Here is a 27,501-nt window from a genome sequence, read left to right as displayed (position 1 = left end):
ATGTGAGTGCACCGTATCAAATGCAATAAACTTGAATTTCTCAGTATTAACATGGTAATTGGAATGTTTAGAATAAACTAAACCTAATACATAAAGACTAAAAAAAAACAATAAATAACAATCATAACCCAAAACAATAAGAAATAGACCCTGTCTCTGTGAAGACAAAAACACACTCCAATAAAAAGCTAGAAAAAAGATAAAAATTGAGTATCAAGTTTCTGTTTTTTTACCCAGTTGGGAAGAAAACTGCACAGGCTGCAGCATTTTAGCAAGCCGTCTTTACCCCCCCACTGGGACAAAGACTGAATGACTGACAGGAGGGTTCACTCCCTCCGTTCATTCCACTACAGAGCCAACGTACAGGTGTTGACAAAGATGTCATGCAGCCTGTTTGGTAGAGAACACTCATACACATGTAGATATATCCAGGCCGGCAAAATGGTCACGTTCATTTTTACTTATCGTGCGATGAATTGATTTATCGATGATCGTGACCTCTATTGACAGCTTTCAGAATGGTAGAAGTCATCTTCAATACCATGCAGCAGGACGTGCCGGCGCTTAAACTGATGGCCTCTCGGAGCCCAGCTGCTGTGTTGTTGTTATTGTTGTTGTGGTCCCCCCCCCCTCCACTTTGGTATGAGGCAGTGACACTCCTGCACACACACACACAGCGAGCTAAGAAGAAGAATGGAGCGCCTTGGCTTTGTGACTTTCTTTCCCTCAGTTAGAAATGAATGGGCAGAGCGAGATGACAGAGTAGCAACAAGGCAACAATACACTAATAGAATGTGTGCATGCAAGGCGTTGAATTGACTGGGTTGGAATGCTAGGCCGTGGAAAATATCGACTCCTCATAGTAGCTGTGTCTCTTGATGTATAAGAAATAACTAGTAACTTAATGCGTATCCCATGAGAAAATCTTAGAAAAGAGAAAATCTTAAATCAAACACAGGGAAGATGTTTTATAAAGTTGCAATTTTGATTCACACATGTGATAAATTGTATTAGACACTGCCGCTCCACTCTCCCCACCCCCAGCTAGCCTTGGTGGTCAAGCTATCAGGCTCATCAGCTCGGGGTAGAACCTTATAATCACTTGTCTTTTCTTTGACGTGTCGTTAATCATGTGCATGAATGCATCATGGAGTGAGTGAGCGGGTCATGTTTTTCACTTGATAAACTCTATGGGTGTTGCGTTGGTGGGTGCATCAGTTGGTTTTAAGGACACTATGTCACAGTACAGCGGGGGGTGTCATAGTCCTGCTGAGGGGATTCCAAAAACAATTGCATCCGTGACAGTATCAATAAATGTTAACATAATTATTGACCTTGTTGCTGATGCAGATTGACGCGCCACGGATGAGTACACGGCGTGTGTAGCGTGTGCACGTCCAGACTAGCATGCACGTATGTTCTGGAAATTCAATAAATTGTCCTGCCGCTTTACAGGAAGGCTTTTCCACGTCCCGTTATTGATGCCAGCGTGTCTTCTTGACTAACCGCATTATCCAACGGTCATGATGGCAGCCTGACGTCACCGACAAAAGCCTCACTTTTGTATTAACCACACTAGATTGGTTTAATGGAGTGCAGGGTGGCCATTTTTATTCATGTAATTGTATTCCAGGAGACACGCTGGTGCAGTATGACGGAGCCTACATGTTAGAAGCATGTTACTCTTTATCCTAATTGCAGTTCTTGTATTTAATGAAATCAATGAGAGAATCAAATAATTCGATTGTAATGAAATACTAAGAATAGCACAACAGTGCCTTGAAGTCAGCCAGCCAGGTTGTTGTACTGAAGATATCCTCGACGGAGCTTCATGCGTACACAAACAATAGCTCAGACAGATTCCATTAAGTTGAGTTTGATAGAAAGCACCGTCATTATGGGCTGCATAAAACAGTAATTACAGCCCTCGCCTGCGGTAATTAGCTTAATAAAGAGCCACGGAGGCATCGATTCCGGTGACGGCGTGTTGAGGAAATGTGGCAGCATTTCAAGCAATGTACGAGAGAACCGGTGCATGAGCGAGCTAAGATAGCTAAGTCGTTTGCCGGGGCTTCTGAAAATGTCTGCTTATCGTTGGAGAAAGTGTGTTTTTTCATACAGAATGATGTGCGCTTGATGACGCTGTTGGCTTTCCTGCAGGTGCAGGCTTCCCCGCTGCGCCTGTGATAATGCCATGTGACGGAGCGACCACGGAGCCATAAGCCCGCCTCCCCCGCTCCACCCCGTCTACGACAAGCTCTCCCTGTCTCACCTTCTTGCCTCGTCTCAGCTGTGCGCCCTGGACGCGGCCGGCCACCACATGACTCGGCCCCTGGAGACCTAGACCACGTAGGTACCCGACAGCCCGGCAGGTGGTGTGGGCGGAGCCAGTCAAGTTCTACCCAATAGCTATACAAGCTAAGGGGTACAGCAGGGTGATACTGCTACTGTTATTGTTAACAGGCACATATACTGATACTGGCATCGATACGGTTTCAAGGCATGAGGAAAAAAGTAGTGGCTCAATTACAGGAAATGCAGAGTTGTGGTTTTTTATTAGCTGTAACTATGATCATAAAAATGATTGGGAGTGTAAGAAAAACTATACATTCCTGAAATCATTCCCTTTGTCAACAGAAGGACTGACATAAATTAACTTTCCAAAATATTCATGGAGATCCGCCTTTGTCTCCAGCATACCCGTGAGCCTCTTTAGGATAAGCGGCAGAGAAAATGGATGGATGTGCCTTTGTGAGAGTTGTCCTCTGTTGGAAAACCAAGCGTATAGATGGCGGTCGTCATCGTCCCAGCTCCTCTTAATAGCCCGCCAATTCGATCTTCAACACTTCCCAGAGAGAAGAAAGCTCATGCGTTCTTCCCTCACGTTAATCTCGTCCCGTGAAGACGGCGGCATGACGGGCGCCGCCTCCCGCCGCCTCTCAGGGGTTCAATGGAGGACACACAGGCACGCACGCACACCAGAGACCAGCCATGTTACATAAGTGATGAATATTCATGTGGAATTATCAGTCTGCCAGAGAACGTGTCGGGAAGAACGTGTGAATAAATGAGGAGCGGCAACAAGAAGAGAGACTCGTACTCCTCGCTGACAACTTAAATGGATGGTGTCATAAATAAGAATCTCTTGTTTATTGATCTGTTTGGAGACATATTCCTTCATTTGTTTTAGCCTGTTAATGCACCCGCTCCCTTGGTCGGGCCGCTGCAGGTTTGACACACCAAAATCAATATTCCTGCCTGAAGGCTATACATTGTTCCTGATGTTTAAACAGCATATGGATCGTAAACACCCGTTCCACGTCTTTACACAAATAACAGCGCTGCAGCAGCTACACGATCAAGGTTGTTGTGGGTGTGTGTGTGCTGGCACCAAGATATCGATCGCATACGTTTATTTTCCCGTCGTCTTTCATGATTTCCATTCAGCGGAACTCATGCAAGTTGTTTTGTTTCATTGTTAGTTTGTAAGGCTACGGCTGTGTGACAAATGGAATACTTCCATCCGTACACTTCAATAAGAACACTGCACAGTCGTGGCTAGAAAGTTTTATGGAACTAATGTTTTGTGTGATTTATACCTCGCCCTTTTTTAATAATAGTAAGCTTTTGTTCCATATGGTTATGAAAATAGCTTTTCAAAGTGTGAGGTTTACACAAGGCACTGTCATTACTGCCACCCACAGGACTGGAGTGGAACTACACACGTATCTGCCAAGTTCCAAAGTGGTTGCATCGCCATTTTCCCCATTGTGCTACATTCGAAGAGGAAAGTGTATTTCTCTCAACGTGCGCTCGCTGTCAGCTAAAAGCCTCTCAAAAAGGGAAACCTCCTCGTGTGCTATCTGAATAATAGACGTAGACAGGCGGGCCTTACACTGGTCTGGTTAAGTAACGTTGCATCAGAATCGAGAATGAGGGAATCAAAACAGATGGCTTCATTGGCTTTCCACAAATGTTGAGAGAAAATGAGAAAAGAATGCGTGACGTGTTCATGATGTCATAACCGTAGTGGTAATGTTGAGTCCATGCTAATACACGGCGTCCTGCTGCAGCTTTGAGTGACTTTTGACTTTTGTATGAGCAGGACAACATGTCCTCCATCTAATGATTGGCGATGCAGTGCCCACACGCCGCAATAGCTGTGACCCCAACGCACGCTAGCGTGCTCACACTGCACCGGAGCACTCCGAGCGAGGAGTCAGTGGGTGCAGCGTAGCCCCATTTGACTGAGGCTGTGTATGTTCTCTTGGCCATGTCCTATATCTGAGAGGGGGGGCCTTAGCAACAGTGACTGAGCAGCTTCTCATGGACTGTACCATCTCACCACAGTACAGAGGGGTGCCACTTGTGAGGCTGTTGATGTGATGCTGAAGCATCCTTGCAATGACGGTGCAGTGCAGCCAGTTGTGATGTTTAGTGTCGGTGTGTTCCATACTTAGCCAGCATGCATCTGTTCCAGGCTCCGAGTCTGACTGGAACATACTCAAATTATGGTTTCACGTGCAGGAAACACTTGGGAAGGCATAGAAATGAGGAATGAAAGATAAGGGAACATTTAACATCAACGTCACCTTGCCTCAAAGTGTGATGGCATGTTGGTAAAAGCCAGGATGTGGCAGTGAGATTCACCTGGGTGTTTTTCTAATTTCTTGAATTCAGTAGTGTTTCTGGTCAATAGTCTTTATCAATAGTCTTTATGCTGACAAGGATGGTCTGTGATAAAAATACATTGACAACACATAGTCATATTGTACTGGAAGTATCATTTTTTTCCACTGACCGAAAAACATGCTAACCGCATGTACGCTGACCGCAGTGCCACTGTATTACAGTATTACTGTCCCTGATGGCACACTGATGGCACATGTAAGCGTGCTGAAGGCTGGAAGGATTGCGGGCTGGCTGCTCGGGCCCTGAAGTCTGGAAGTCAGCCTAATGACAATGAATGGGTTTTATATAGGGCCTGTCAAGATCCCCCAAACCTATTATTCATGCGCTCTGCAGTCGGATACGCTGGTGGTGGTACGCTCCATCCGAACCAACGCTCCCTTTGGGGTAGACGTCAGCAAAAGTGGCTGCCAACAGCTTCTTCCCCAACCAAACATAAATTCACATTTGGCACTGGAGGCAAGGTGGGTGAAGCGTCACACCAGGTGGGGTTTGAACCTCTGCTTTCTGGGTGACCTGCCGCCTGATAACAGTGCGGGTGAGAGAGCAGGTCTGATCTCTCATGTGGACAAACATGACACGAGCGTGTTGCATTCAAACCTTGTGCCTTTGCTGCCCCCCCCCCCCCCCCCGTCAAAAAAGCATCAGCAGCATGTCAGTGTGTGCTAACGGGGGGGAGTTTTGGCGCTCCATAGAAACAATGTTGTTTCCTCACATTCCCAGCCAGGATCCCAACGTGATGCAGGGCCCCAAAGGAGCTTAAATAATTAAGTAGGCCCTATTGAAAGCCTGAATGTACACTGGGAAGATTGGTAAGGACAGTGTGTGTGTGCGTGTGTGTGTGCGTGTGTGTGTGCGTGTGTGTGTGCGTGTGTGTGTGGTTTCTGCCTCCATCAACTCCCCACCATGTATCAGGTGGTCTCTTCCTCCTTGTCCTTGCTCGCACTGGCCTTGTGTACATTGCTCCACCCTGGTCTGTTTGCAAGCGGGAGGGGATCAGTGCCGGTCTTGGGAGGAGCTAACAAAGACTGGGAGCAGGATGGGGGGGCAGGCAATGGCAATGGCAGGCGTTTGTAACGGAACGCCACCGGAGACGTCTGAGTGGATTTGCAAGCGCTTTGCTCCATTAATGCCGAGCTTTCTCCTTCCTGTTTGGCGGCTCAAGTCTTGATCCCCCCCCCCCATCCCCTCCCTCCCTTCCTCCCTCCACCGGACCTCACACTGGCAGGGGGAGGGTGGGGTCATCAGGTGCAGGACCTGCGTTACAGGTGTGCAGATAAGGTTTTATTCCCTCCAGGTCTTTGGTGTTTACTGCCATGGCCTGGTGCGAGGTCTTATGATGAGCGGGATGGGAGCGCTGCTTCCTCCTGCAGGTAGCGTCCTCGCAAAGTCTACAGTCTGCTTTATCGCTGTCTGAATCGGTGTAGCTGTGGTTACGGTCCAACAGAGAACACGCTCGGGTTTGACGAGGCACACTGTGAGCCTGTGCCCCCCACCCCAAGAGTAGGACAACAGAAGTCAGAAAACTGCATCCGATACGCCACATTTAGGGGGTGTGGTGGTCGTAGTGGACAGCTTGACAGCGAGATCATTCCTTCTGTCTTTAACAGGGATGTGAGATGATTGGATACCCGTGTAGATACGTGGGTTAAGATGCGATTCAAACTGGCACTCTTAAATTGTAAAGGAGCACATCACAGCTCACAGGAGGAGCAATCCCATGAATAATTGACTTTTTAAAACTTGTCTTTCAACGTGTGCAGGAATGTACTGTGGCGTGAGCGAGCGTGCATTGATTCATTTTCATCCAGAAAGTCAAGTGTCCCTCTGGGACCTCCCATGGTGAACAGCAGAAATAGCTGTTATAGCGTCTTTCAAGCAGACTAAGACAATGGGGGGGTCTTAAAATCATGATAATATTAATGATTTATGTGTGTGCGCTAAGTGTTTCTTTTTCTCTCACTGTTTCCCCATGGCAGGTCAGTTGAAGCTGAAAATGAGTGCAGTCGGGGAAAGCCCCCTTGACCCTGACACGGCAGAGTCACGCAAGAGGAAGGGCTCGCCATGCGACACGTCCGCGCAAAGGTAAAAACACAAAGATATTGTCCCTGCTGTTTGTGATGATGCCTTCAAAAACATGGTACATTTGCTCAACCTGCAGCCTCCTTTGACTTTAAAGGGGAGGAGTTACATCCCGCCGTATGTGATCCTAAAATAGCAAGAGACATGCATGAATTTCCAAACCCGCAGACAGCACGCGAAGCCCGTACGAAGAAAACGGGGATGCAGATTATTTTCTGCGTGCACGCAGCCAGCTCGCAAGGGGAGGAGTGTGTGTGTCGCAAGTTTAAAAGTACATTGTGGTCCTCCAGCTGTGCACTGAGGGTCCCCCCACCTCCGTGGATGCATAGCCCATCCGACATGAATGCACCTTGCATGGCCAGGGCGGGCCGCTTCTCCCGCGGTACGCTCTGGTTCTCCTGGTCACGGCCAACAAATTTTCCCCCAAATTGCGGGGCCCGTGCGTGTGGTAACAGGTACGTGGGGATGCAACTCCCACTTAACTCACAACTCAGCTTGACTGCACACACCACAAATGTGGTCATGAAAGTGCTCGACTGGAGCCTGAAGGATTCACTAATGCAGAAATCACAAGTCAGTTTAAGCGGTGAAATGTGGCCCCCAGGCTACGTGTAGCTCTTCCTCAACCTGTTGCTCCTTCGGAGGGAAAAAAGCTTGATGATCCACTTTAGTGTGTGCGTGTGCATGCGTGTGTGTGCGCGCTCCCTGAGAGCTGGCAGGCAGGCAGGCTGGCTGGCTCCGTGTTTAACAACATGTGTTGGAGCTGTGGCGGACACCGGAGGAGCAAAGAGGAGCAAATCCTCTGCTTTCAGATCACGGGTTAGCAGTAGGTTAGCTGGAGCTTTGAGGTGGAAGCGAGGACACACACGCACGCACACACACACACGCACGCACACACACATGCACGCATAGATCCTATAGAATAGAAGAGCGTGAGCCTTTTAAGGCACAATAGCTGATGTAAGCTGATGTAACGTCCCGGCTCGTATTTCCAAAGCAACGACTGACCTGCACGCTCACACTGCATCCTCCCCTTCCTCCACCCCCAAACTCCCTCCACTTCTCCCTCTCTAGGCCACCACGCCTGTGTTCTGGCCGACCAATGCACTGACCTACTTTTGCTGTTGTCGTTGCACGCCCGCACACACACACACACACACACACACACACAGAGTTTTCTTTTTTTCATGTTTACCACATACTTGCTCTTACTCTGAGAGTGTTAGTGGGGCGCATGGAGACCAGCGTTAAAGGATCTCATATGCGGTTTTAAAAGTGGCTGGTGAAAATGAGTTCAAGCGAAGCCATTATTAAAAGGAGGCCTCTATGTGCTAACACATGTCTAGTGCTTAAAGGCTACAAAATGCATTTCCACATACAGTTCACAAGTCTGCACCCTGGTAGAGTGGCGATAGAAGCACTTTAAAGGAAAAGAGCACATCATCCACAATCCTTGATGTGGGACAGGAACACGTGTACCTATTATAAACACTAATAATACAATGCAGGGGGGTTCACCTAATCCGCCTTAAAACTGTCTATTAAAACACCTCTAAAACCCCTCCAATAGCGTTTTATCATTTTCTGTCCATGCTGTGAGCATGTAGCGACAGGTACGTTCATGATGGCTTGTAATACTTCTGCTATTTACTTCATTTGAAGCATTATTGGAACCTCCTTCCTGGGTGCATTGATTTCACAGAGCCTGTACTTCCACACTACTTCCATCACCGGCGGCAGCTTGCAGAGTGTTTGCCCGGCAGATCCGTATAGTCAAACACTAAGCCGTTCTCTTTGCGTTAGCGTGTAGCGCTAGTGCTAAAGGTTTCATTGATCAAATAAGAGCACAATAAAATGTCCGCTCTCACTGGGCTGGCCGTATCTTTCAGCACGAGACTTAATGCTAAATTCAGCATAGCTCCCAGGGAAAAGATGGAGCCAAGCATGGAGCCGAGTCTTCCTTGCCGCTATCCACGGCTTCAGTTGGTGGCATGTGGAGTCTCAAAGTTGACTCACTTTTCATCTTATTGCCAGAACCTTCTCGTATACCTGCACAAGGCATGACCTAGCATTCATTTGTCCAAACTCACAGGTGAAGCACGTCATGAAAATCTAATCTTTTTGGTGTGTTTTTCAGATTTTTATAGGCAGAAGTGCTAGCTGTTAGAAAAGAGAAATACAATGGGCAAAATTCACTTTTCCTGCGCATCGTGACTGCAAACAACAAGCTGACATTTATTGAGCTGCTTAGTTCAAGGAAACGTTTGGCCATCATCCACAACCCCTATGTGAGACACCAACACTCACGTCTTTCTCTTTTCTGTATGTTCTAAAGATCTAAAAGGGGATAAAAAGAGGCAGCTAGACAGCCTTCTGAAAAAGCACCAACAATATATATCATGTGACCTGCATATTCACCAAGCTGCAGCGATATTGTTCCTGTTGTTGTCTGTCACTCTAATAATTAGAGTACCTCCATGACTTACTTCCATCCACTTACTGATGTACAACAAGGTAAACTTAAGGTATCAGCGAGGTTAAAGTGAATGTACCTTACTAACACAACGTTAGCCGTGTGGAGGGCTAACTTTCTCTCAATTATGTGTGGCAGTTACCATGGTAACATGACTTCATATAGGCTTTGGTTCAGCGACAGGGAGAGAGAGAATGACGGTGATGTGCCTCCTCACGCAACAGTAATTATTTAATGTGCCCCAAAGTCCCTCAACCACCATCGCTCCGCCACTCCGACTGGCCCCGCCCCCGCCCCCGCCAGGAGCCACAAAAGTAAAGTAAAGAGAAAGACATGTGGCCATGTCTCACATACGGGTTGTGGAAAATTCCTCTAACAAGAATGCCATTCACTGGCTCCCCCAAGGTCTCCCCCAAGGTCTCCCCCAAGGTCTCCCCCAAGCCAAGGTGGAAACAGGCCCGGATATAAGCGTCACATGGCAATTAGCCACCTGGATTTGCAGTGTGATGTATCCCAAACACGCCCCTTTTCTCTGCAGTCTGGAGAAGCGGAGACGAGAGCTGGAGTGTCGCTACATCTGCGAGCTGGCCGAGCTGCTCTCCTCCAACATGGGCGACATCGCCAGTCTCAGCGTCAAGCCCGACAAGTGCCACATCCTCAAGAGCACCGTGGAGCAGATCCAGCAGATGAAACGACGCGAGCAGGGTGAGAGAGCGCTAACTTCCTGTGGAGCGCTTTGTGTTAGCCGATTTGTGACGCCGTGTGTGTATCCCCTCTACAGAGAAATCAGCTCTTCGTTCTTCGGATGATGAGGTGCAGAAAAGCGACATCTCCTCCAGTAGCCAGGGCCTGCTGGAGAAGGAGGCCCTGGGGCCCATGCTGCTAGAGGTGAGCATCCTTTCCTTAACTGCGGAGCTCCTTAAAGGACACGCTCTTCCTCACTCGCTCTTCCTCACTCCCAGGCCCTGGATGGCTTTTTCTTTGTGGTCAACCGGGAGGGACGCATCGTCTTTGTCTCCGAGAACGTGATGAGTTACCTGGGATACACGCAGGAGGAGCTGATGGCCTCCAGCGTCTACAGCATCCTTCACGTGGGAGACCACAACGAGTTTGTCCGCAATCTGCTGCCCAAAAGTCTGGGTGAGTGTGGGGCAAAAACCTGGTTAGGCGACCTACTGGCCTGGCGTGCGTATCACTGCTTTCTCGTGTTTTGACAGGGCGGTGTCGTCAAGAACTGTAAAAGAATCTTTTTTTCCCATTTTTACTAGGCCATGTAAACATACCTGCAAAGCGATGTCTACCGCTCCCCCACGATGCTTATTTATTAGCTAATTAGCCTTTCCGAGTGTGACAGTTTCCGTGCAGAGGAAAGCTATTAGGCAGGCAAATAAGCAAATGGCTTTTGGCAGCAGAGTGAGCGAGTGTACAGTCAGATCATTAAGGTGCTTTATTGATGGCAAATACTCTTGCTAGAGCACAACCCGGAGCTGTGGAGGAAAGGGAGGGAGGAAGGAATTTCAAGTGAGCGCTTTTAAGAAGTTCTCAAGGCTGGACGGACTGTGAGTGAGAAGTCTGTCAAAATACGCCATTTTTATCACACGCCTACCAGCGCCCATAAAATGGCTATTTTTAACACACGGCTCCCTCCTGTTACGTTCTGCTTCAATTTTGGATCCGCATTTGCAATAAACACGCTCCAGAACCCTCCTCTTCTGTCCACAATTGCCATTGTTCACCGTATATATATTTTCCATTGTTCACTATGAATGGAAGCTAACAAGCTAAATGCACAATCCAGGTTCAACCTCGGAATGATGATGGAAACAGAACTGTTCTCCATTTTTGGTACTTTTGTATTGCGTTTCATTGTACTCTGTCGCACAACGTCTTGACCATCCCTAATATATCTTTCACTTTTGCATCTCACAGCAACTGTGGTGCTTTCAAGGGCCGCGAGACAAAGTATGAAATCTCAAAGCTTGGTCATTCCATCAATTCATTCCCTCCAACCCTCCCCCGCCCCAATTGTGTGAGTACAGTTAACGGTGTGCCATGGCCTCAGGAAGCAGGCCGAAGGAACAGCCGCACCTTCAACTGCCGCATGCTGAAGAGGCCACCCGATGAGATGGACTCTGAGAACCAGGAGGCCCGGCAGCAGTACGAGATCATGCAGTGTTTCACCGTGTCCCAGCCACGGGCCGTGCAGGAGGAGGGAGACGGTGCGGGAAGATGATCAATACACTAATTGTGTCGTTGCCTATTAGAACTAGAACATGCCCTGACTGTGTGTGTGCTTTTGGTATTTAGATCTCCAGAGCTGCCTGATCTGCATCGCCTGCCGTATGCCTCGTACCCAGCCTGTCAGCACCGAGTCTTTCATCACCAAGCAGGACACCACAGGTGACTTGCCCCTCACGGTGCCGTGCGGATTACCTGAACTCGTGTTGGAACTACATTTTTCGTGAACCTTGAAGGTTTAAATGAAGGATGCTCCCAGCGATTGATTGCGTGTGTTCTCCCTCCCAGGGAAGATCATCTCCATAGAAACCAGTGCCCTGCGAGCGACAGGCCGGCCTGGCTGGGAGGACCTTGTCAGGAAGTGCATCTACGCGTTCTTTCAGCCGCAGGGCAAAGAGCCCTCCCACGCCAAAAAGCTGCTGCACGAGGGTGAGCCGCTATGTCATCGACGGCTCCGTCGCCGGTTGTTTGGAGAAGCAAAGGTAAAGATGAAATTCATGCTTTTGCTCCGTGCACCTCTGTATGTTCCTTCCAGTGATGGCCCACGGCACGGCCATCAGCCCGCTGTACCATTTCACCATAAGCGACGGCACGCCACTCAGTGCTCAGACCCGCTGCAAGTTCTGCTGCCCCCCCAACCCAGACGTTCAGCCCTTCATCATGGGCATCCACACTATTGACAGGTGCTCATGTGATCATTTGCTGGGATGTGGTTTGTTTGTAGTCGTTAGTAACATGGATGTTAGCCTAGCTCCTATTTGCACGTCCTCGGGTGGCTAAATCTTTCATTTCCTCTTTCCAGGGAACACAACACTGCTAGCTCTCAGGAAAACACGAACCCCAGCCTTCCGCCAACCCTCGGCAGCCTTGCCCAGACGCCCTCGCGCTCGCCGGTCCTCGCTGCTGGCAGCAACTCAACACAAACCTCAAGCCCCGCCTCCACCGCCACCGCCTCGGGCCTTCACCTCAGCAACAGTAACGTCTCCCCCCAAGGACTAAACCCGGCCACTCCCACGGGATACCCGACGCCGGGTCGGACGCGAGCCCAGCAGGGTAACAGCCCCTCGCCCTTAAGCAGCCCTGTCACAGCCACCCCTACCTCTTTTATTTCATCTGCCATGCCGCGGGCCAGTCCTGGTTTGGGAGGGAGCCCCCGGGTGCCGGGCCTCCATTCTCCAGCTGCGGCACTGACCAGACAGCATTCAGGTGGCGACGGCGGCGACGGCACCAACACCGCGCCAAAGGGACCCTTCTCCAGACAAGCCGGGACCCCCACCGGATCCTCCTCTCGGTGTGGAGCGGAGGGAGGGGCAGAGGACTCTGGGAAAGCCCCCCTGCCCTCTCCCTCACCGCTGGGTAATCTCAGACTCAATCAGCCCCTGGATAGCAACGGCACAGGAGTTGAACCCGCCAACAGTGGCGTCCATTGCACCTCGTTGCCTCACCCCAAACCCTCGCCCGGTCCACAGTGTCCTGCTTCCCACAGCACTCTCACAGAACGACATAAGATCCTACACAGACTGCTCCAGGACAGCAGTCCCAGTGATTCCGCCGCCACCACCACCACCTCCACTTCCTCGGAAGACGCAATGAACAGAAACGAAGTGGAGATCAAGAAGGAGCCGCCATCCAGTCCGGTGGTGAGCATGGCGGCGCTCAAGTCGGGTTCCAGGGAGCCGCAGGACCACCAGTTGCTCCGATTTCTGCTCGATACGGATGAGAAGGTGACTCTTCCCACCGCTTTCTTATTCCTCCTCCCAATTTCAGGATGCTGTGGAAAACCGCTGTGGAAAAGTGTGTGTTTGACAGGCTCACTCACGTGATTGACGAACTTGGCTTAGATATGTTATTTATGCTTTGTAATTATGTTCATTTTCTGAACGTGAATGTTATTGGAAAAAATGACATTTGTAGTTCATGGCGGCAACCATGGCAAACGTCATTTCCAGAAGTAAGACAGCTCCAGCAGACTAAACAAGCACTTGTCCGGGTCCTGGAGCTCAGGGACTTCACCATATTTTTCATCCAAATAGCATCCAATCAAATGTTGGCTGTCGGACACTGGCTGGTTACGGTATTCCAGTGATACTGTAGGTTTGTCTCCCAAAGAGGAAGACACATTTAAGGGGGGGGGCTGGCATCATATTGTGATACTGTGTGGAGGCGTACTTTACAGCAGGGGTGTCCAAAGTGCAGGCCTGGAAAAATGTGTATTTCTTTTATTGACCCTCGATATTCCACAAATTTGCGACACAAATCTACGATGTGGATGTTTTTTTCCGATAGCTTTGCATATGTCGACTACCACGGTGGTGGCCCCCATATCGTTCAGTTTTTTTGTCTGCGGCCCTTGGTGGAAAAAGCTCAGACACCCACTGCCTTTGAGCCTTGTCGGAATTTGAACACTTGATGTTGCTGACAGCACAAGCACTCCGCTATCGCTAAGCTAACGATGGTCACTTCAGACTTGAGATATGAACCTCTCTCTCCCGTGTTCTGTCGAAGGACAACACACCCACGCTAAGAAAAACCAAAGCATGAATGCACCCAGCCCCCATCGGTTGTTCGCAGCCCTAACCCGGTTGATCTCTTTCTGAAGGACCTGGGAGACCTGCCCCCTCCCTCGGCGCTCAGCCTGCAGACCGTTCGGGTGAAGGTGGAGAAGCGAGCGACCGGCGAGGCATGCGTGGTGACGGCGGGCGCAGCGAAGACGGCAGGTGTCTCCAGCACTTCCACTTGCGTCAGCCCCAAGTCTGGCCTCGCGGGGCAGAGTCGCCGAGACAGCCGCAGGAATAGCCGGGAGTCCACGGTACGGTTGGCGGTGCAGGCGTCACGGGCACGGTAAAAATAGTGTGTACGGCCCGTGACATCAGTTGTGCTTCTAAACATCTTGGCAGGAATTGTAATTTATGAGCTCTGTTGATCCAGTGTTGCCTTATGGCCGTTGTAAATCATGTGGACTGTTTTCTTGGACTTTGGCTCCGGTGTCGGCTCAGCCGCAAGCTACGGCTAACCTTTGACCTCCCATCCCTCTCTTTCCCTCACACATTATTCTCTAATGCTGCTGTTTCTCACACCATTACACCCATCACGCTGTGTTTTGCTTCACACACCTCCTCTTTGTCCCCCTCCCTCAGATGTCCGGCGGACCTGCTGACACGGACCACCTCACCCAGCTGCTGCCTGGCCTGAGAGGCCCGAGCGGGGCCCAGCAGGGCGCTGAGGACTCCACCCCTGGAGGAGGCCCCCTGCTCCACTCCCCTGTCGGCCAGTCCCCGGGGCCTCCCCTCCAGTCCCCCTTGTCCCTTCCCCACTTGCAGTCCCCGTCACCTCAGCTCCCCTCCCCCTCCCCCCAGTTCATGCTCCAGTCCCCCACACAGCTCCAGCCTGGCGTAAATGTGAAGAGGGAGCCTCCTGGCACTCCCAACAGAGGTGAGGCTGCAAACCGGCTGTCAACTCCTGAGTGACGGTGTCAACAGCCCCAGTGGCAACAGCCCCAGTGGCAACAGCCCCAGTGGCAACAGCCCCAGTGGCAACAGCCCCAGTGGCAACAGCCCCAGTGGCAACAATTGAAATTGTTTTAAACAGTAATTGCACCGCGGCCGAGTGGTTAGCGCGCAGGCCACACACTGTGCCACAAACTGTGCAGTTTGCATGTTCTCCCCATGCATGCTTGGGTTTTCTCCAGCTTCTCCCACAATCCAAAAACATAACACAAAAAAAAAATGTCCATGGATAGCTATATGTGGCCTGTGATTGGCTGGCCATGAGGGTGGACCCCGCCTCTCGCCCGAAGACAGCTGGCATAGGCTCCAGCCCCACACCCTGGAGGATAAGTGGTAGAAAAAGAATGAATGAAAGTGAATGATTTTGTGTCATGCGTGTGTATGCCCCCTTGTGGCGTATTGTGGCATTGTCAGCATCAAAGACTGACTAATGTGTTGCAGCGCTCCACATTCCAAATCATTAAAGTGTGAAACTGTGTCTTTCCCAGGCCACAATGACGGCGGCCCCGCTTTAGGCTGCAGTCTCCAGACTCAGTCGCCTCTCGAGTTCTGCAGCCCCCTGACCCCCAACCAGGCCCAGACCCAGGGGGACCTCTTCCAGACTCCCAAAGACAGCAGCCCTTTCCCCGAGGCAGAAATTATCAGTCCGTTCAGTTCAAGCACTGGTATGTGACCAAAACAATGCAATCACGCTCACTTTTGGGGGAAATGACGTGGGAAACGTCTCCCAGCTTGACATGATGGGGGAATTTCTTAAGGAGTAACTTTACACAAAGTGTCATGTTGCCCAAAAACACGGCGGAGTTAACTTGAACAGGTTGACCGCATTCACCCTGTCACACACCGGAGTGTGCACGTGATGGCTGCAGGGCGCGGGTGTATTCTGTCACATGCATGTGAAGCTGCAGCCCTCATTTACACCTCCGTGTAACAATACACAGTTGATGTTGTTATTGCCATGACACGCTTTGCATGCATCTCATTTGTGAATGAAGCACTTTGGTGTCGACTTGCCAACATGTTAATGATCCCTTGCAGGCCCCAGCAAGTTGGACTTGGCTGACTCTCCGTTCCAGCCTCTGACGTTGACCTTCGACACCCTCGGAACCCCGTTGCAAGCGCCCCTGGCCTCGCCCCAAGAGTGAGTGCGGGATGCACCGCATGCCTGATGATGATGATGATGCAGCAGTGCACAGGATGACGCTGTGTGGTTCTGTTTGAGCAGGCAGTGTGTGCCCTGTACACTGGATGAAGTCCTGGGCCCCCCCACCACACCCGAGGCCCGCAACGATGAGAAGGCTCTGCTGGAGCAGCTCGTGTCCTTCCTGAGCGGGACAGACGAGAGCGAGTTAGCTGAGCTGGACAAAGCCCTGGGTATTGATAAACTAGTGCAGGTCAGTGCAATATGTCAATCACCGTGAGCGGGTTGATGTTTCTTGGCTCGCTTCACTCACTCCTGACGCGTCTTCTCACAGGGCGGCTGCTACGACCCCATGCCACAAAGCTTCCCGACTCAGCAAGCCACTGCTACCCCGGTGTCCCTGGACCCAAAGCTGCCCTCCTATCCTGCCCAGTTCACGCCAGGCGCACCCGCTCAGTTCCCCCTGGAGCTGCAGGCCCCCCTGGGGCAGCAGGGACTGGCTTTTGGAGCTGCCCGAGGCCCGTTCCCGAGCGGAGCGCCCGCTGTCGGCCTAAGGACGGGAATGACCCGGACACAAGGGCCGGGCACCCAGCTCAGGCTGCCTCCCAACCAGCTTCGACTGCAGCTGCAGCAAAGGCTTCAGGGTCCTCAGCAGGTGATTCCTTTCATTCCGTTAAACTGTGTCACGCATGCGTGGAGGATGCTCGTTGGCAAGGTGGGTTGGTGGCTTTGATGCGAAGATGAAGCCGACGCATGCAAATGTCCTGCATCCATAGCTACTCAAAGGAATGGAGGCCAGAGGAAGCAGTATGAATAAATAATCATCTGTGCTAGCCTGGCGCTCGCTAGCATTGATTAAAAGGCTCGTACAGGAACTCTCAGCTTCCCGAGTCCCTCATCGCTCTTATTCAACTTCCTCTTCTGTCCATCCCCATTACTTCTCAAAGGTCTTGTCTTGCCCTCAGCTTTTAATCATCATCATCGCTCCCGCACTCCTCGTTGTGATAATTCATTACTCCCTTCCGTCCTCAGCTCCAGAACAGGCGGGCCATGGGCGCCTTTGCAGGGGGAGGCCAGCACGTCAACATGGGGGTGCGTCTGGGGGCCCAGCAACCTCAAATTCCTTCGCAAGTGAGTCACAGTAGCACCACAGCTGCTTTCTTTCACCTCGAAACGTTACAGTAGATCCCTGCCGACTCGGCTAATAGCGAAAAAACGCAAATGATGAACGCACCCCTAAAAATGCATTTTTTTAGGGGTTTTAGGGTTTTTTATGCAAAAAAGGGTAGAGTAGACTAGTAGACTAGTAGAGTAGACTGTGTTCTCCATGCAGGGCTTTTAGGGCCCAGGCATCCATTCTGTGCCAATGTGCAAAGGAAGCGCATCGCTGGCGTGAGGAATAAAGCACCAAGTCAGTCCGAGGCACTGATTGGCCAGTCCAGGGTGGACCCCGCCTCTTGCCTGAAGACAGCTGGGATAGGCTCCAGCACCCCCGCGGCCCTCGTGAGGATAAGCGGCAGAAAAGAATGAATGACTGAAAATATTGCAGAATTTGTATTCTTATTGCTCCAAAATAGGGGGTGGGGGAATGTTGTAAAAATATGCCCCCCTTGTAAAACAACTTCTTCTTTTGTCTCTCCTCTGCCAGCCTCCACTGAACGCCCAGATGCTAGCGCAGCGTCAGCGGGAGCTCTACAGCATCCAGCACCGCCAGCGCCAGCTTTTCCAGCAGAAGGTCATGTTGATGAGACAGAACATGGGCGCCGCCGGGTCCACCGGCACCCCCAGGGCCCCGAAGGGCGCCCCCGCCAACACGGCTGCGCCTCTGCAGCAACAGCAGTTCAACTTCCCTGCTGGCTACAGTCCGGTGTCGGGAAACCCTCCTACCTCACCCAGTCACTTCAGCGGTCCCATGCCGGGGGGGCCCCTGGACAGCAAACTACCCGCCGGTGTCGCCCTAAATAGCCAGACATTATTGGGGGGCGTTCAAGCCCAGTTCACCGGCGCCGTCAACTCCTCATTGCAGCAAAGTCTGATGCAACAGTTTGGGACCGCCGGTGAGTCGCCGCAGGCCTACAGCATGTTTAGTTGAAGACGCTTGCTTATGAATTTCATGGCGTTTTATTTGACACCGTTAGTTAGTTCACAGCTTGACGCCATGTTCATGCAGACATCAGCATTTTGGATGAAACTATCAACTGTTTGTTCCCGCTTCCAGCCATGGTGCAGCCAGACACGCCTTTCCCCTCTGAAATGAGTCCCACCAGTCCCTTGTTGTCACCTCAGAACCCCGCCTCCCAGAGTCTTCTGCTCCAGCAAGCTCCGCCTCCGGGCTACCAGTCTCCGGACGGGAAGAGCTGGCAGCAGGCGAGTGTCGGCAGCAACAGGTGAGCGATGCGCACCTTTAGATGTTTCACGTACACCGGAAATAACACACACACACACACACACACACTTTCCTGACGCAGTCTCTTCAGTCCCACGACGCACGGGGCAGGACAGACCTTTGGCCAGCAGGGGGTGTACAACAACATGAGCATCACCGTGTCCATGGCGGGGGGCTCCGGCAGTGCGGGATCTTTGCCTCCCATCGGGCAAACTGTTGTTGGCTTGAACAGCAGCAGCGCGGGCTCTGTGTGTAGCGAGCAGCAGGTCCGTCACATACAATGGACACGCAACATGTGACCTTGCTTTTGGACGTGTGAATGAAGCGTCCTTGTCATGTGGACAGGTGCAGCAGGTACAGGTGTTCGCCGACGTCCAGTGCACCGTCAACCTGGTGGGGAGCGACTCGTACCTGAATCAGGGCACCATCGCCGCCGCTGCTGCCGCCGCCCAGAAGGGGCCCGGACCGCAGGGCGCCCAGACCAGCCAGGCCCAGCAGAAGAGCCTCCTGCAGCAGCTGCTCACAGAGTGACGACACCTCCCCCTACTGCCCCAACTCTGGTGCTGCTGCTCCCTCTTCACTTCTACGCTGATGCTCCGGACCCATTGCTGTCTCGGCCTCACCTTTAGGACGGACGCCGGGACGGCGGCGGCGCCGATTGCCGGCGTTTTAGCTGTGGGTGGAGTTGAAACGGCTCGACCACTTTCCTGCCAGTCCTCTGAGAAGAAGAGCCTGGAGTCAGAAGGATGAGCAGTGTGTTTGAAGCTGCCTGTCGAATCTGTCTGACAACCTGTCTGTCTGCCTCAGCCTATTGAAGGCAGTGTTGTCTTGCTGCTCATTCCCCCGCCCACCTACTTCCTGCTCCCGTGCGCACCCGTGGCGCGGGAGTACCTCACGTGGCAGCACCTCTCTGGCTTTTCATTTGTTTGTTGTTTTCTTTGGTGTTCTGTCTACCTGTCTCTCAGCGATGTGGGAATGTCAACGGTTTGCGACCTCAGCGGCATTGTGGGATAGAAGCTCGGTATCAGCTGGTTCTGCGACGGTCCCTCTCTATCAGCTACAGTGCCTGGTGGAAGTTTGAGTTTTGTTCCCAAGCTCTGCTTCTTCTTCAACACGCTATTGCGTCTTCTTTTTTATTTGAAATGTCTTTTATTTTGTAAAACTTCTGCTCTCTTCATCGACATCATCTTCATCTTGATGCTCATCAGAACAAGCTTTGACAACAGCCGGACGAATGGATGGATGGATGGATGGATGGGAGACAGACGGGATGCTGCTCACTTTGGAACTTTTGTGTTTTTCTCTCTTATTTTTGGTTTTTTATTAAGTATGAAAAGAGTCTGTTTGGATTATTTAACTGTCATTTTAGCCCTCAACTCAGCAGCTGTGAATACGAGGCCCGCTCGGTCTCTCTCTCTCTCTCTCTCTCTCTCTCGCCCCCTCCCTCTCCGTGTCTCCCATGCTAACTGGCCCTATCAGTGTTGTTCGCCATGCAGCCGTGTAGTATTGTTGTACAGTACAGAAGGACAAAGACTGGCTGCCCTGGAAAAAGCAAAACAGTTGATGACTGGGCAGCAGCAAAACCTTGTTAAATGTGATTTTTGTTTTATTTCTATTAACCCCCCCCCAGTCCCTGGCCTTCCCCACCCCCTCTCTGAGCAACAACTTTTTCCCTACCTCGCTATTTTTATTTCCTACATACTTTTAATTGCCCTAGCAAACATTTCATTGTATGTGCATGTACAGACAACGATAACGCCTTCAAACTTTCCGTTACCATGACCACACGCCCCCCCCCCCCCCCCCCTTCTGGTCATGCAGGTAATGGTACTTGCAGCCAAGGGGGCGCATTGGTGATGGGTGCCTGGGCTGGTCAACGAAAACATTCTCTCACTCGGTTTATTATCTTTGAAGCCCCCCCATGCCCCCCCCCCCCCCAATATGACGCCAGTAGGGCTCTGCGACTTGCACACTTACACGAAATCCACATTCCACCCAGCAGAACCACATGGCTTCAGAACCACTTGGTTCTAAGCATCCCTGTGTGCAGCCAAGCTCAGAAGAACTCCTAATACGTCCCGATTAGGGGTGGACCATAAATATTGGGTCGGTATGAGGGGAATTATGACATCATATCCATAAATCCTACAACATTAAAAATAGCTCAGATGACTACAGGAATGTCATATTTCATTAGGACGGCACACCGACTCCATGACCCCTCTAGCGTTCATTAGCATCCAATCATCTTTCACCACAGTCCGGCCACCAGTATTGGTGGGCGTGTCCTCCCTGTCCGGGCGTTTTCTCATCATTGTCACTTCTGTGGCGATGACTTTGCTTTCCTAGGCCGCACTGCTGCTTGGGAGACGACATGAAGTGCAAATAGTGATCCGATAAGCCGTGTTCTTCTTCCAGGCTCCCACTGTAGTCAGTTAGTTTGTGGTTCAGTGCACCGGTCAGCACAGAACGGAACAGGACCACCTGGAGAGATGGTTGCTAGTTTGGGCCTCCATCCATCCATCCTGCTCAGCAGCAGGCGTGTAAAAATGGTGCCATTTGTTATTGATTAGGAACGTGATGATGCCACAAATGCTTACGATGGTGGTAACTTCCAAGCGCTGGGCTGCACACACACGCACACACACACACACACACACACGTCTGGTTCCTAACAAAGATAATGGCCGTAGCGTCGCTCATTCCCTGTCCTACCTCAGACTACTTTGATTTCATTACCTCATCATCCTCTTTTGCCAAACGTTTGGCTGTTTTGGACCTCGTTTCACACTGTGAACCCGGCTGGCTGGCTTTTTATTTGTTGACTTCTTTCATGCAGTACATCCAGGAAACCACAATGTGCCCTTTGACCTCATTTTAGGGCTCTCCCAAACTTCCTTCCCTCCGGACGCCACGGCAAATGCAACATCACATATTGACCTAACACGGATCTATGCTCTCGGGTGGGGGTGTCCAAACTGTTGTCTTTCCTCCATTTTCTATGTTGAGAGCAATCCGGTGCAGATCAATACAGCTGACTAAGCTAATTAATATAGCCTTGATGAGGAACTCGTTTTATTTTTCCAGTATGCCGTGGGCCAATAAAAAAAACAAGCTGCGTACAAAATGGCCCCCGGGCCGCACTTTGGACACCCCTGCTTCACATAAATGCATAATAAACACAGACGATGTTCATTGAGTGCGAGAAATGATGACGAAAGTAGCGTGCAGGGTTTTCCTAGGACAATCGCTGAGCTGACAGGAATGGAACGCACCCCCACGACCTCTGATTGGGAAGTTTGTTTCTTCATCTTTTCAGGACCTTTTCCACTCACATCATCTCTGCTTTGTTTACTTGTTTTTGGGAACGTCAACATGGAAATTGTGCTGTGTGGACAAAAGTATTGGGACAGGATGTGTCCCCGGGAGTTGAGGACTTTGGAATGTGTCGGTGCACGCTTTTGTCCGTTTGCGAGGTCCGGCGTCTTTGACGTAGCACCTGGCACGGTGTTCTTCCACACCAAACTCATCCAAGCGTGCCCAAAGTGTCCATGATATTCCGTGACGGATGAAGAGAGGTGCGTCCTGATACTTTTGCCCATATAGGGAGTAATGCCTGCATCCGCATCCTCACCCCCAACCGCATCTCGTCACGCTAAAGTGTTGCAAAGAGTCCACAATTCAGATATCCTGTGTAGAAACACTTTGGGGGGTTTTGGGAAGGGGGCGGTCCCCACTTGTCACTGATGCTTCAGCAACATCCCGTTTATTCCCAAACACAAGAGGGAGAATGTCTAATATATACTTTTATACGGAAGAAGCATCCCTGCGCTGACTCTTTCCCTTCCCCTCTGGCACCCTTTGACTTTTTCTGCAGGGATGAGGATCGCTTTCCTCTTTGTCACTCAACACACACACACACACACACACACACACACACGTGAAAAAAATGCCAAAAAGTAAGCGATGCATGTTGAAATTCCACGTTATGCAACAGCTGCTCTGTGGAAAGGCCTCCCACCTCCTCTCCTCCTCCTTCTCCTCCTCCTCCTCAGCAGGTACACGCTTTTTGTAACGGTGTCAATGCGATGTAAATAAGGAGACAAATGTGAATAATAATAATAATGAATCATCAGACAAGTTAGTGCTCTAAGTTTGTGGTAAACAATGGTTGCCTCTGTCGTTTATTTCCTCATGGGCGTGAGCGTGCTACGTGCTACGTGCTACGTGCTACGTGCTACGTGCTACGTGCTACGTGCTACGTGCTACGTGATGAAGACTGTACACCTGGTGGACTCCGCCCTCTTCCTCCTGTCCTGCACAGTGCTCACCTGGGGGGGCGTGTCTGGGGCAAGAGATGGTTTCTATAGCGACCGCTGAATGTGCTTGTAGATGGTAGAGCAGCGTGGGCTGGCTTGGTTCATGTAAAGACAAAAGGAGGCCATATTGTGATGTCGCCCCTCTTGCCGAGGATGTGGAAGTGTGGAACCTTGATGTCACCGGGAAGCGCCCGCCTGACTCCTTTTTTTTTGGGGGGGGGGGGTTGTTACCTCTTTGAGCAGTTAGTGAATGACCAAAGCTTGGAGACGGTTTGTCGTCATCCCCGCCCTTAAAGCTAGCTATGCACATCAAAGCCATCAGCTCATGAAGGGATTCCCTACTACTGAACTGGAGGTGCCTCCATTCAACTCCACATAACCTCCTCAATTACGTCTTTTTTACAAAATAAAGATTCTTTCTTGAAACATTTCATGTTGAACAGTATAGTAGAACCTTGGTTAACGTACGCTAATTCGTCGGAGAAGCTCCAACATGCCTCCAAATTCATATACATGATGAATGAAAGGGACAAATAAACGGATAAGATTACTTTCACCTTCATTGAAGACATGACTGAAACAGGAAGATGATGGTGGTTGATCTCACTCCCACATGGTGTCTTTGGGAACGTCTTCAATACAAGTAAAATTAACCTTAAACATTCATTTGACCCTTTCATACATCACTTGTATTCATTTACAATAGTTGTATGCATGTAAAACTAATGTTTACGCTAGAGTTAATTGCTGATGGTGTCATAGACTAGCTGACTTCCGGTTCCGGTTGTCATTTCCTTTAGCTAGCTAATAGGATGCTAACAAGGAAGGACGTGAACAAAGTTGGGCTGGTGTAATAACACAACAGGAGGCGCCATATTGTACGCTAACTGGACAATGAAAGCAAGTCTAGTGTAAGTTTTCGACATTAATGGATAAAGTAATTACTCCGCTTGCCACAGGCCAAGACTTTGGACTTTGAACACCCTTAACAAAAGTGTTTATGAATTATGTCTGCATTTATTTTCGGTTTAGAAAGATTTAGCTCCTATGTTTGTTTCTTGGGCATTGGAAATGTAAAATGTAATGTCTGTTCATGAAAAGCATGTATCTCCAAATACTAGCCACTTTCGTTTTCCTCAAAAATGAGACCCAAAAAAAACGTTAAAAAGCGAATGCTTGCTCTTCATCAGCTAATGACTACAATCATTGTCCAAACAAGGCTCTTTACTTTTTACGCTTCTAAAATCCAAAACGGCTTGTTTTTTGGATTTAATTTGTTCACTCGTGAAATCCAAAAGATCATCAGATAATGACTGCCATCTAGCTCACCAAAAACATATCTCCATTTTTATAGACAATTTTAAAGAAAATGACTTCTTATTTTTGGGAGTAGAATGAATATAATATTTTTAAATATAACAAAAATATTTTGGGGGGGTGCTAAAAAAAAAAGAAATCAGAAATACTTGCTTGTCGTCAGATAATGACTACCGTTGGCGTCCAACCAAACATGTAATTCTTTTTTTCTCACTTTTTAAGTCCAAAAAATATTTTGGGGATGAAATAAATATAATAATAAATATAATAATTCCTTTGAAATACAACAAAAAGTGTTTCTTTTGGGGGGGGGGGCTAAAAAGTGACATTTGTAATGTTTCCTTTTTATTTGTTGCAAAAGACAAATGGAGATGCTTGCTTTTTATGGTCCAGTGACAAATGCTGCTCTTATTCTTCAGGTGTCAGCCCCGCCCCCTTCCTTGATGTCAGGTAAACCGCAAACAGACCTCAAACTCTCCCAACATTCCGGATCACAGCACAGTTCCATCAACGCCCGCGACTGTCTCGTCTCCGCTCTGTCACTGCTCACTTTGGTCGGCCTATTGGAATTTCCCGCTCATTCCCATGCAGGCGCCGTGGGCCGCCCGCTCGGGTCGGGTTCGGGTCAGGTTCGGGTGGCGCTTCCTGGGCATTTCAATGAGCAAGGTTCCACGTGAAGAAAAGAATAGAAATGCATCGATACAGATGTAAATATGATACATTGGAAGAGACAAGATGCTGAATATGCATGTTGGACTTTTGTCTTTCTGTCGCTTTTTACGAGCCCCCACCCTACCCCCCATGTTCAGGTGTGTCAATTTTAAGAAGGAAAAAAAACAGACCTTTTGTTAATTAGGAATGTTCTCGACAATCAATGTGGGCTGATTGAGAGCCCCTCCAAGTCATCATTTGTAAAAAACAAAAAACTACACAAAAAAATCTGGAACTTTTGGGGGGAAGAAAAGAATATTTCATTTTGTTTTGTCTGTGGCTGCTCAAGTTTACACACACACACACACACACACACACACACTTGTCTACCACACTCAACACAAGCACCCCCATTTGATCCCTGGCTCTTTTTGAAAGAAACTCTTGAGGTTTTTTTTGTCTCGTCCGCCCACACGGAGGACATGATGATGCTTTTTGACTAACAACTCCAGTATAACATCTGAATATGAATGTGGGAATGCAACACATTGCAATAAAAGCACCATTTGAAATGCAGCCACACCCCACCCCCTTTCTCTCTCTGAATGTTCTACACTCCTGTTTCCCTGCTGGGATATTCCACACCTGACGCACCAGTTCCTGCTGCTTCTTAGGCGGCAGACTCGTCCAGACTCGCAACAGCGCCCCTGCTGGTTGCAGCCAAGTACGGCACGTTGGTTAGACAATGATTTTATATTTGCAATTTTAGGATATTAAGGCATACATTTCAGTGGATGAGGCTTTATATAGCTGTTGTGATTTTTTTAATTAACTTTTATATTTTTTAAGTTTTGGTTTGTTTCTTTCGGCTTGAGTCATTATTGAGTGTATATTAGATATATATTGAGTCATAAATATATTCGGGTCTTTTTCGAAAACTAACTTTAAAATACGTTTGGTTTGAGATTTTTGTCAGACTGCCGCTGCAGGTGTCCCCACTGTACTTTACCTACGGCTGTACGTACCACCTAGGGCCACAAGAGGGCAGCAAAGCCTTTCTACTGGCACCGTCTTCCTGGCGCACTAAAAAGACATCATTGATGAAAGGTGACAGCAGAGTCTTGTACTGATGAGCTTGAGGTCACACCGGAGGATGTTTACCTGCGCCTGGTAGAGCCGGGAGCTCGTTTTTCATGTCAAAATAGATTCATCTTTACAAGGTTTTGTCACTATTTGATCATTTTACTGTAGGTTTGACCTCTCAAATCAACGCCTCCCTTTGATTAACTACACAAACCTTTCTAATGATTCATATTTCTGGATTTTGTTGGCATGAGGAACGTAATAAAAGTGCGCTACGCCTTTCAGAAAAGCATCCGTCCACATTTTATGCATAGAATTGCAGCTTAATGGATACTTAACCCCAACATTCTAGGAAGACTCGTACCGACGCCAAAAGAAGCAGAGCGCCAGTCAAAAGTGAGCATTATTATCGTTGTTAGGGCATATTTGAATAAATAAAGCGTCGGTTTTGGCTCTCATTGGCTAGCGTGGTGCGTGTGATATCTGAAAGTGTCATATTTGTGCATGCCGAGGTTGGGCTTTGCTTTAACCTCGGAGCCGTCTTCATTAGATGATTAAATCCTCTCATGTTTAATTGATCAACTGTTTGTGCCAGAGGAGAGCGGCTGCTCGCTGCACACAACATGGCCTACTTTAAAGCTTCCCCTCGCTTTGCATCCCAATCCGGTCAAATTTCCCAAGATGCCGCTTGTATGTTGTTGCTAAGGAGCACTTTTTATTTTTTATTTTGTAAAGCCCCCCACTAGGTGGTCTCTTTATGAATATCATTACGCGTCTCTATCCTTTCTATCTTTCTGCCTTCATGTAAAAACGTTTTTATGGGCCGGGATGGCGGCAGCAGACAAAATGTGGGCCTTGTTTGCACACGTCCGCTCGTGTCTAATTAATCACAGACTACATGAGGACTTCAGCCGGGGAGGGGGTGAGGGGCTTAGCCTCTGGTGGCCCCCCTCTTCCCTGCACTCTGTGTGAGGTGGAGGCTCAGGTCGCTGGCCCCCCATGTCCTCCTGCTGGGCCTCCATCTGCTGGCGACATGCTTACGTCCCACGATTGATGGCCGCACAATGACTTGATGACGGGCGGCGCTGTGACTGACAGAGCCCCCCCCCCTCCCAAACCACCACCGTAGTGGGCGCTTTGCCAAAGCTAACGGGATGGTTTGTCTTCCTGCTGCTGAAATATTGGAACATCGTGTTGCACCGACCCTTTACATTCACATCTTGGACTGGTGCAGGGGTCAGAGGTCACTGGTGTTAGATGGACCCAAACGGTAGCCTGGCAGGCCAGCGGTGTTCTTCCACACCAAACTCCTCCAAACGGGCTTTTATGGGCCTTGCCTTGAGTGCCTGCACAAGTTTAGCACATTCAATTGTCCATAATGATGGACAATTAAACAAACAATTACACAAAAGAAGTCTTCAAACTTTGTAGAAGAAGCCATTCAATGACAAAAAGAGGCAATAGGACTTTTAATGTGCGCGTTTATGTTTATTTTACATTTGTCTGAGGCGGTCAACCTACCCACAATGCACTATTGTAGTTTCCCAATGGCCCCACGAGGGAGCGCTCAGCCAAACATTCGATGTGTGATTCGACGCAGCGCTGAAGAGCGAGTT

At 49.6% G+C, this 27,501-nt stretch overlaps 1 protein-coding gene across 2 annotated transcripts in view; it reads left to right on the top strand.

Moving 5' to 3' along the window:
- Nucleotides 1-25,378, top strand: part of ncoa1 (nuclear receptor coactivator 1) — a 32,103-nt gene extending 6,725 nt beyond the window's left edge. Inside the window, exons 2-22 of one of the 2 annotated variants that reach the window (XM_058069761.2) lie at nucleotides 2,161-2,349; nucleotides 6,669-6,774; nucleotides 9,783-9,949; nucleotides 10,026-10,132; nucleotides 10,207-10,384; nucleotides 11,284-11,463; nucleotides 11,552-11,644; nucleotides 11,771-11,911; nucleotides 12,018-12,165; nucleotides 12,285-13,206; nucleotides 14,082-14,291; nucleotides 14,620-14,914; nucleotides 15,477-15,653; nucleotides 16,027-16,129; nucleotides 16,214-16,382; nucleotides 16,464-16,784; nucleotides 17,162-17,260; nucleotides 17,778-18,186; nucleotides 18,348-18,516; nucleotides 18,598-18,781; nucleotides 18,867-25,378. In XM_058069761.2, coding sequence (XP_057925744.2) covers nucleotides 6,686-6,774; nucleotides 9,783-9,949; nucleotides 10,026-10,132; nucleotides 10,207-10,384; nucleotides 11,284-11,463; nucleotides 11,552-11,644; nucleotides 11,771-11,911; nucleotides 12,018-12,165; nucleotides 12,285-13,206; nucleotides 14,082-14,291; nucleotides 14,620-14,914; nucleotides 15,477-15,653; nucleotides 16,027-16,129; nucleotides 16,214-16,382; nucleotides 16,464-16,784; nucleotides 17,162-17,260; nucleotides 17,778-18,186; nucleotides 18,348-18,516; nucleotides 18,598-18,781; nucleotides 18,867-19,046 — 4,341 coding nt within the window. In that variant the 5' untranslated portion in view covers nucleotides 2,161-2,349; nucleotides 6,669-6,685 and the 3' untranslated portion in view covers nucleotides 19,047-25,378. Of the gene's footprint in view, nucleotides 1-2,160; nucleotides 2,350-6,668; nucleotides 6,775-9,782; nucleotides 9,950-10,025; nucleotides 10,133-10,206; nucleotides 10,385-11,283; nucleotides 11,464-11,551; nucleotides 11,645-11,770; nucleotides 11,912-12,017; nucleotides 12,166-12,284; nucleotides 13,207-14,081; nucleotides 14,292-14,619; nucleotides 14,915-15,476; nucleotides 15,654-16,026; nucleotides 16,130-16,213; nucleotides 16,383-16,463; nucleotides 16,785-17,161; nucleotides 17,261-17,777; nucleotides 18,187-18,347; nucleotides 18,517-18,597; nucleotides 18,782-18,860 lie in introns of both variants that reach the window. The other variant, XM_058069753.2, reaches the window with a different exon arrangement.
- The last annotated feature ends 2,123 nt before the right edge of the window (nucleotides 25,379-27,501 follow it).

The sequence above is a fragment of the Doryrhamphus excisus genome, linkage group LG11 (assembly GCF_037039965.1).
Source record: "Doryrhamphus excisus strain RoL-2023G ecotype Guam linkage group LG11, RoL_Dexc_Guam_v1.1, whole genome shotgun sequence".
In the NCBI taxonomy this organism is placed as follows: Eukaryota; Metazoa; Chordata; class Actinopteri; order Syngnathiformes; family Syngnathidae; genus Doryrhamphus; species Doryrhamphus excisus.
The sequence above is the reverse complement of the archived record's forward strand: the minus strand, read 5'-3'. Positions and strand labels throughout refer to the sequence as shown.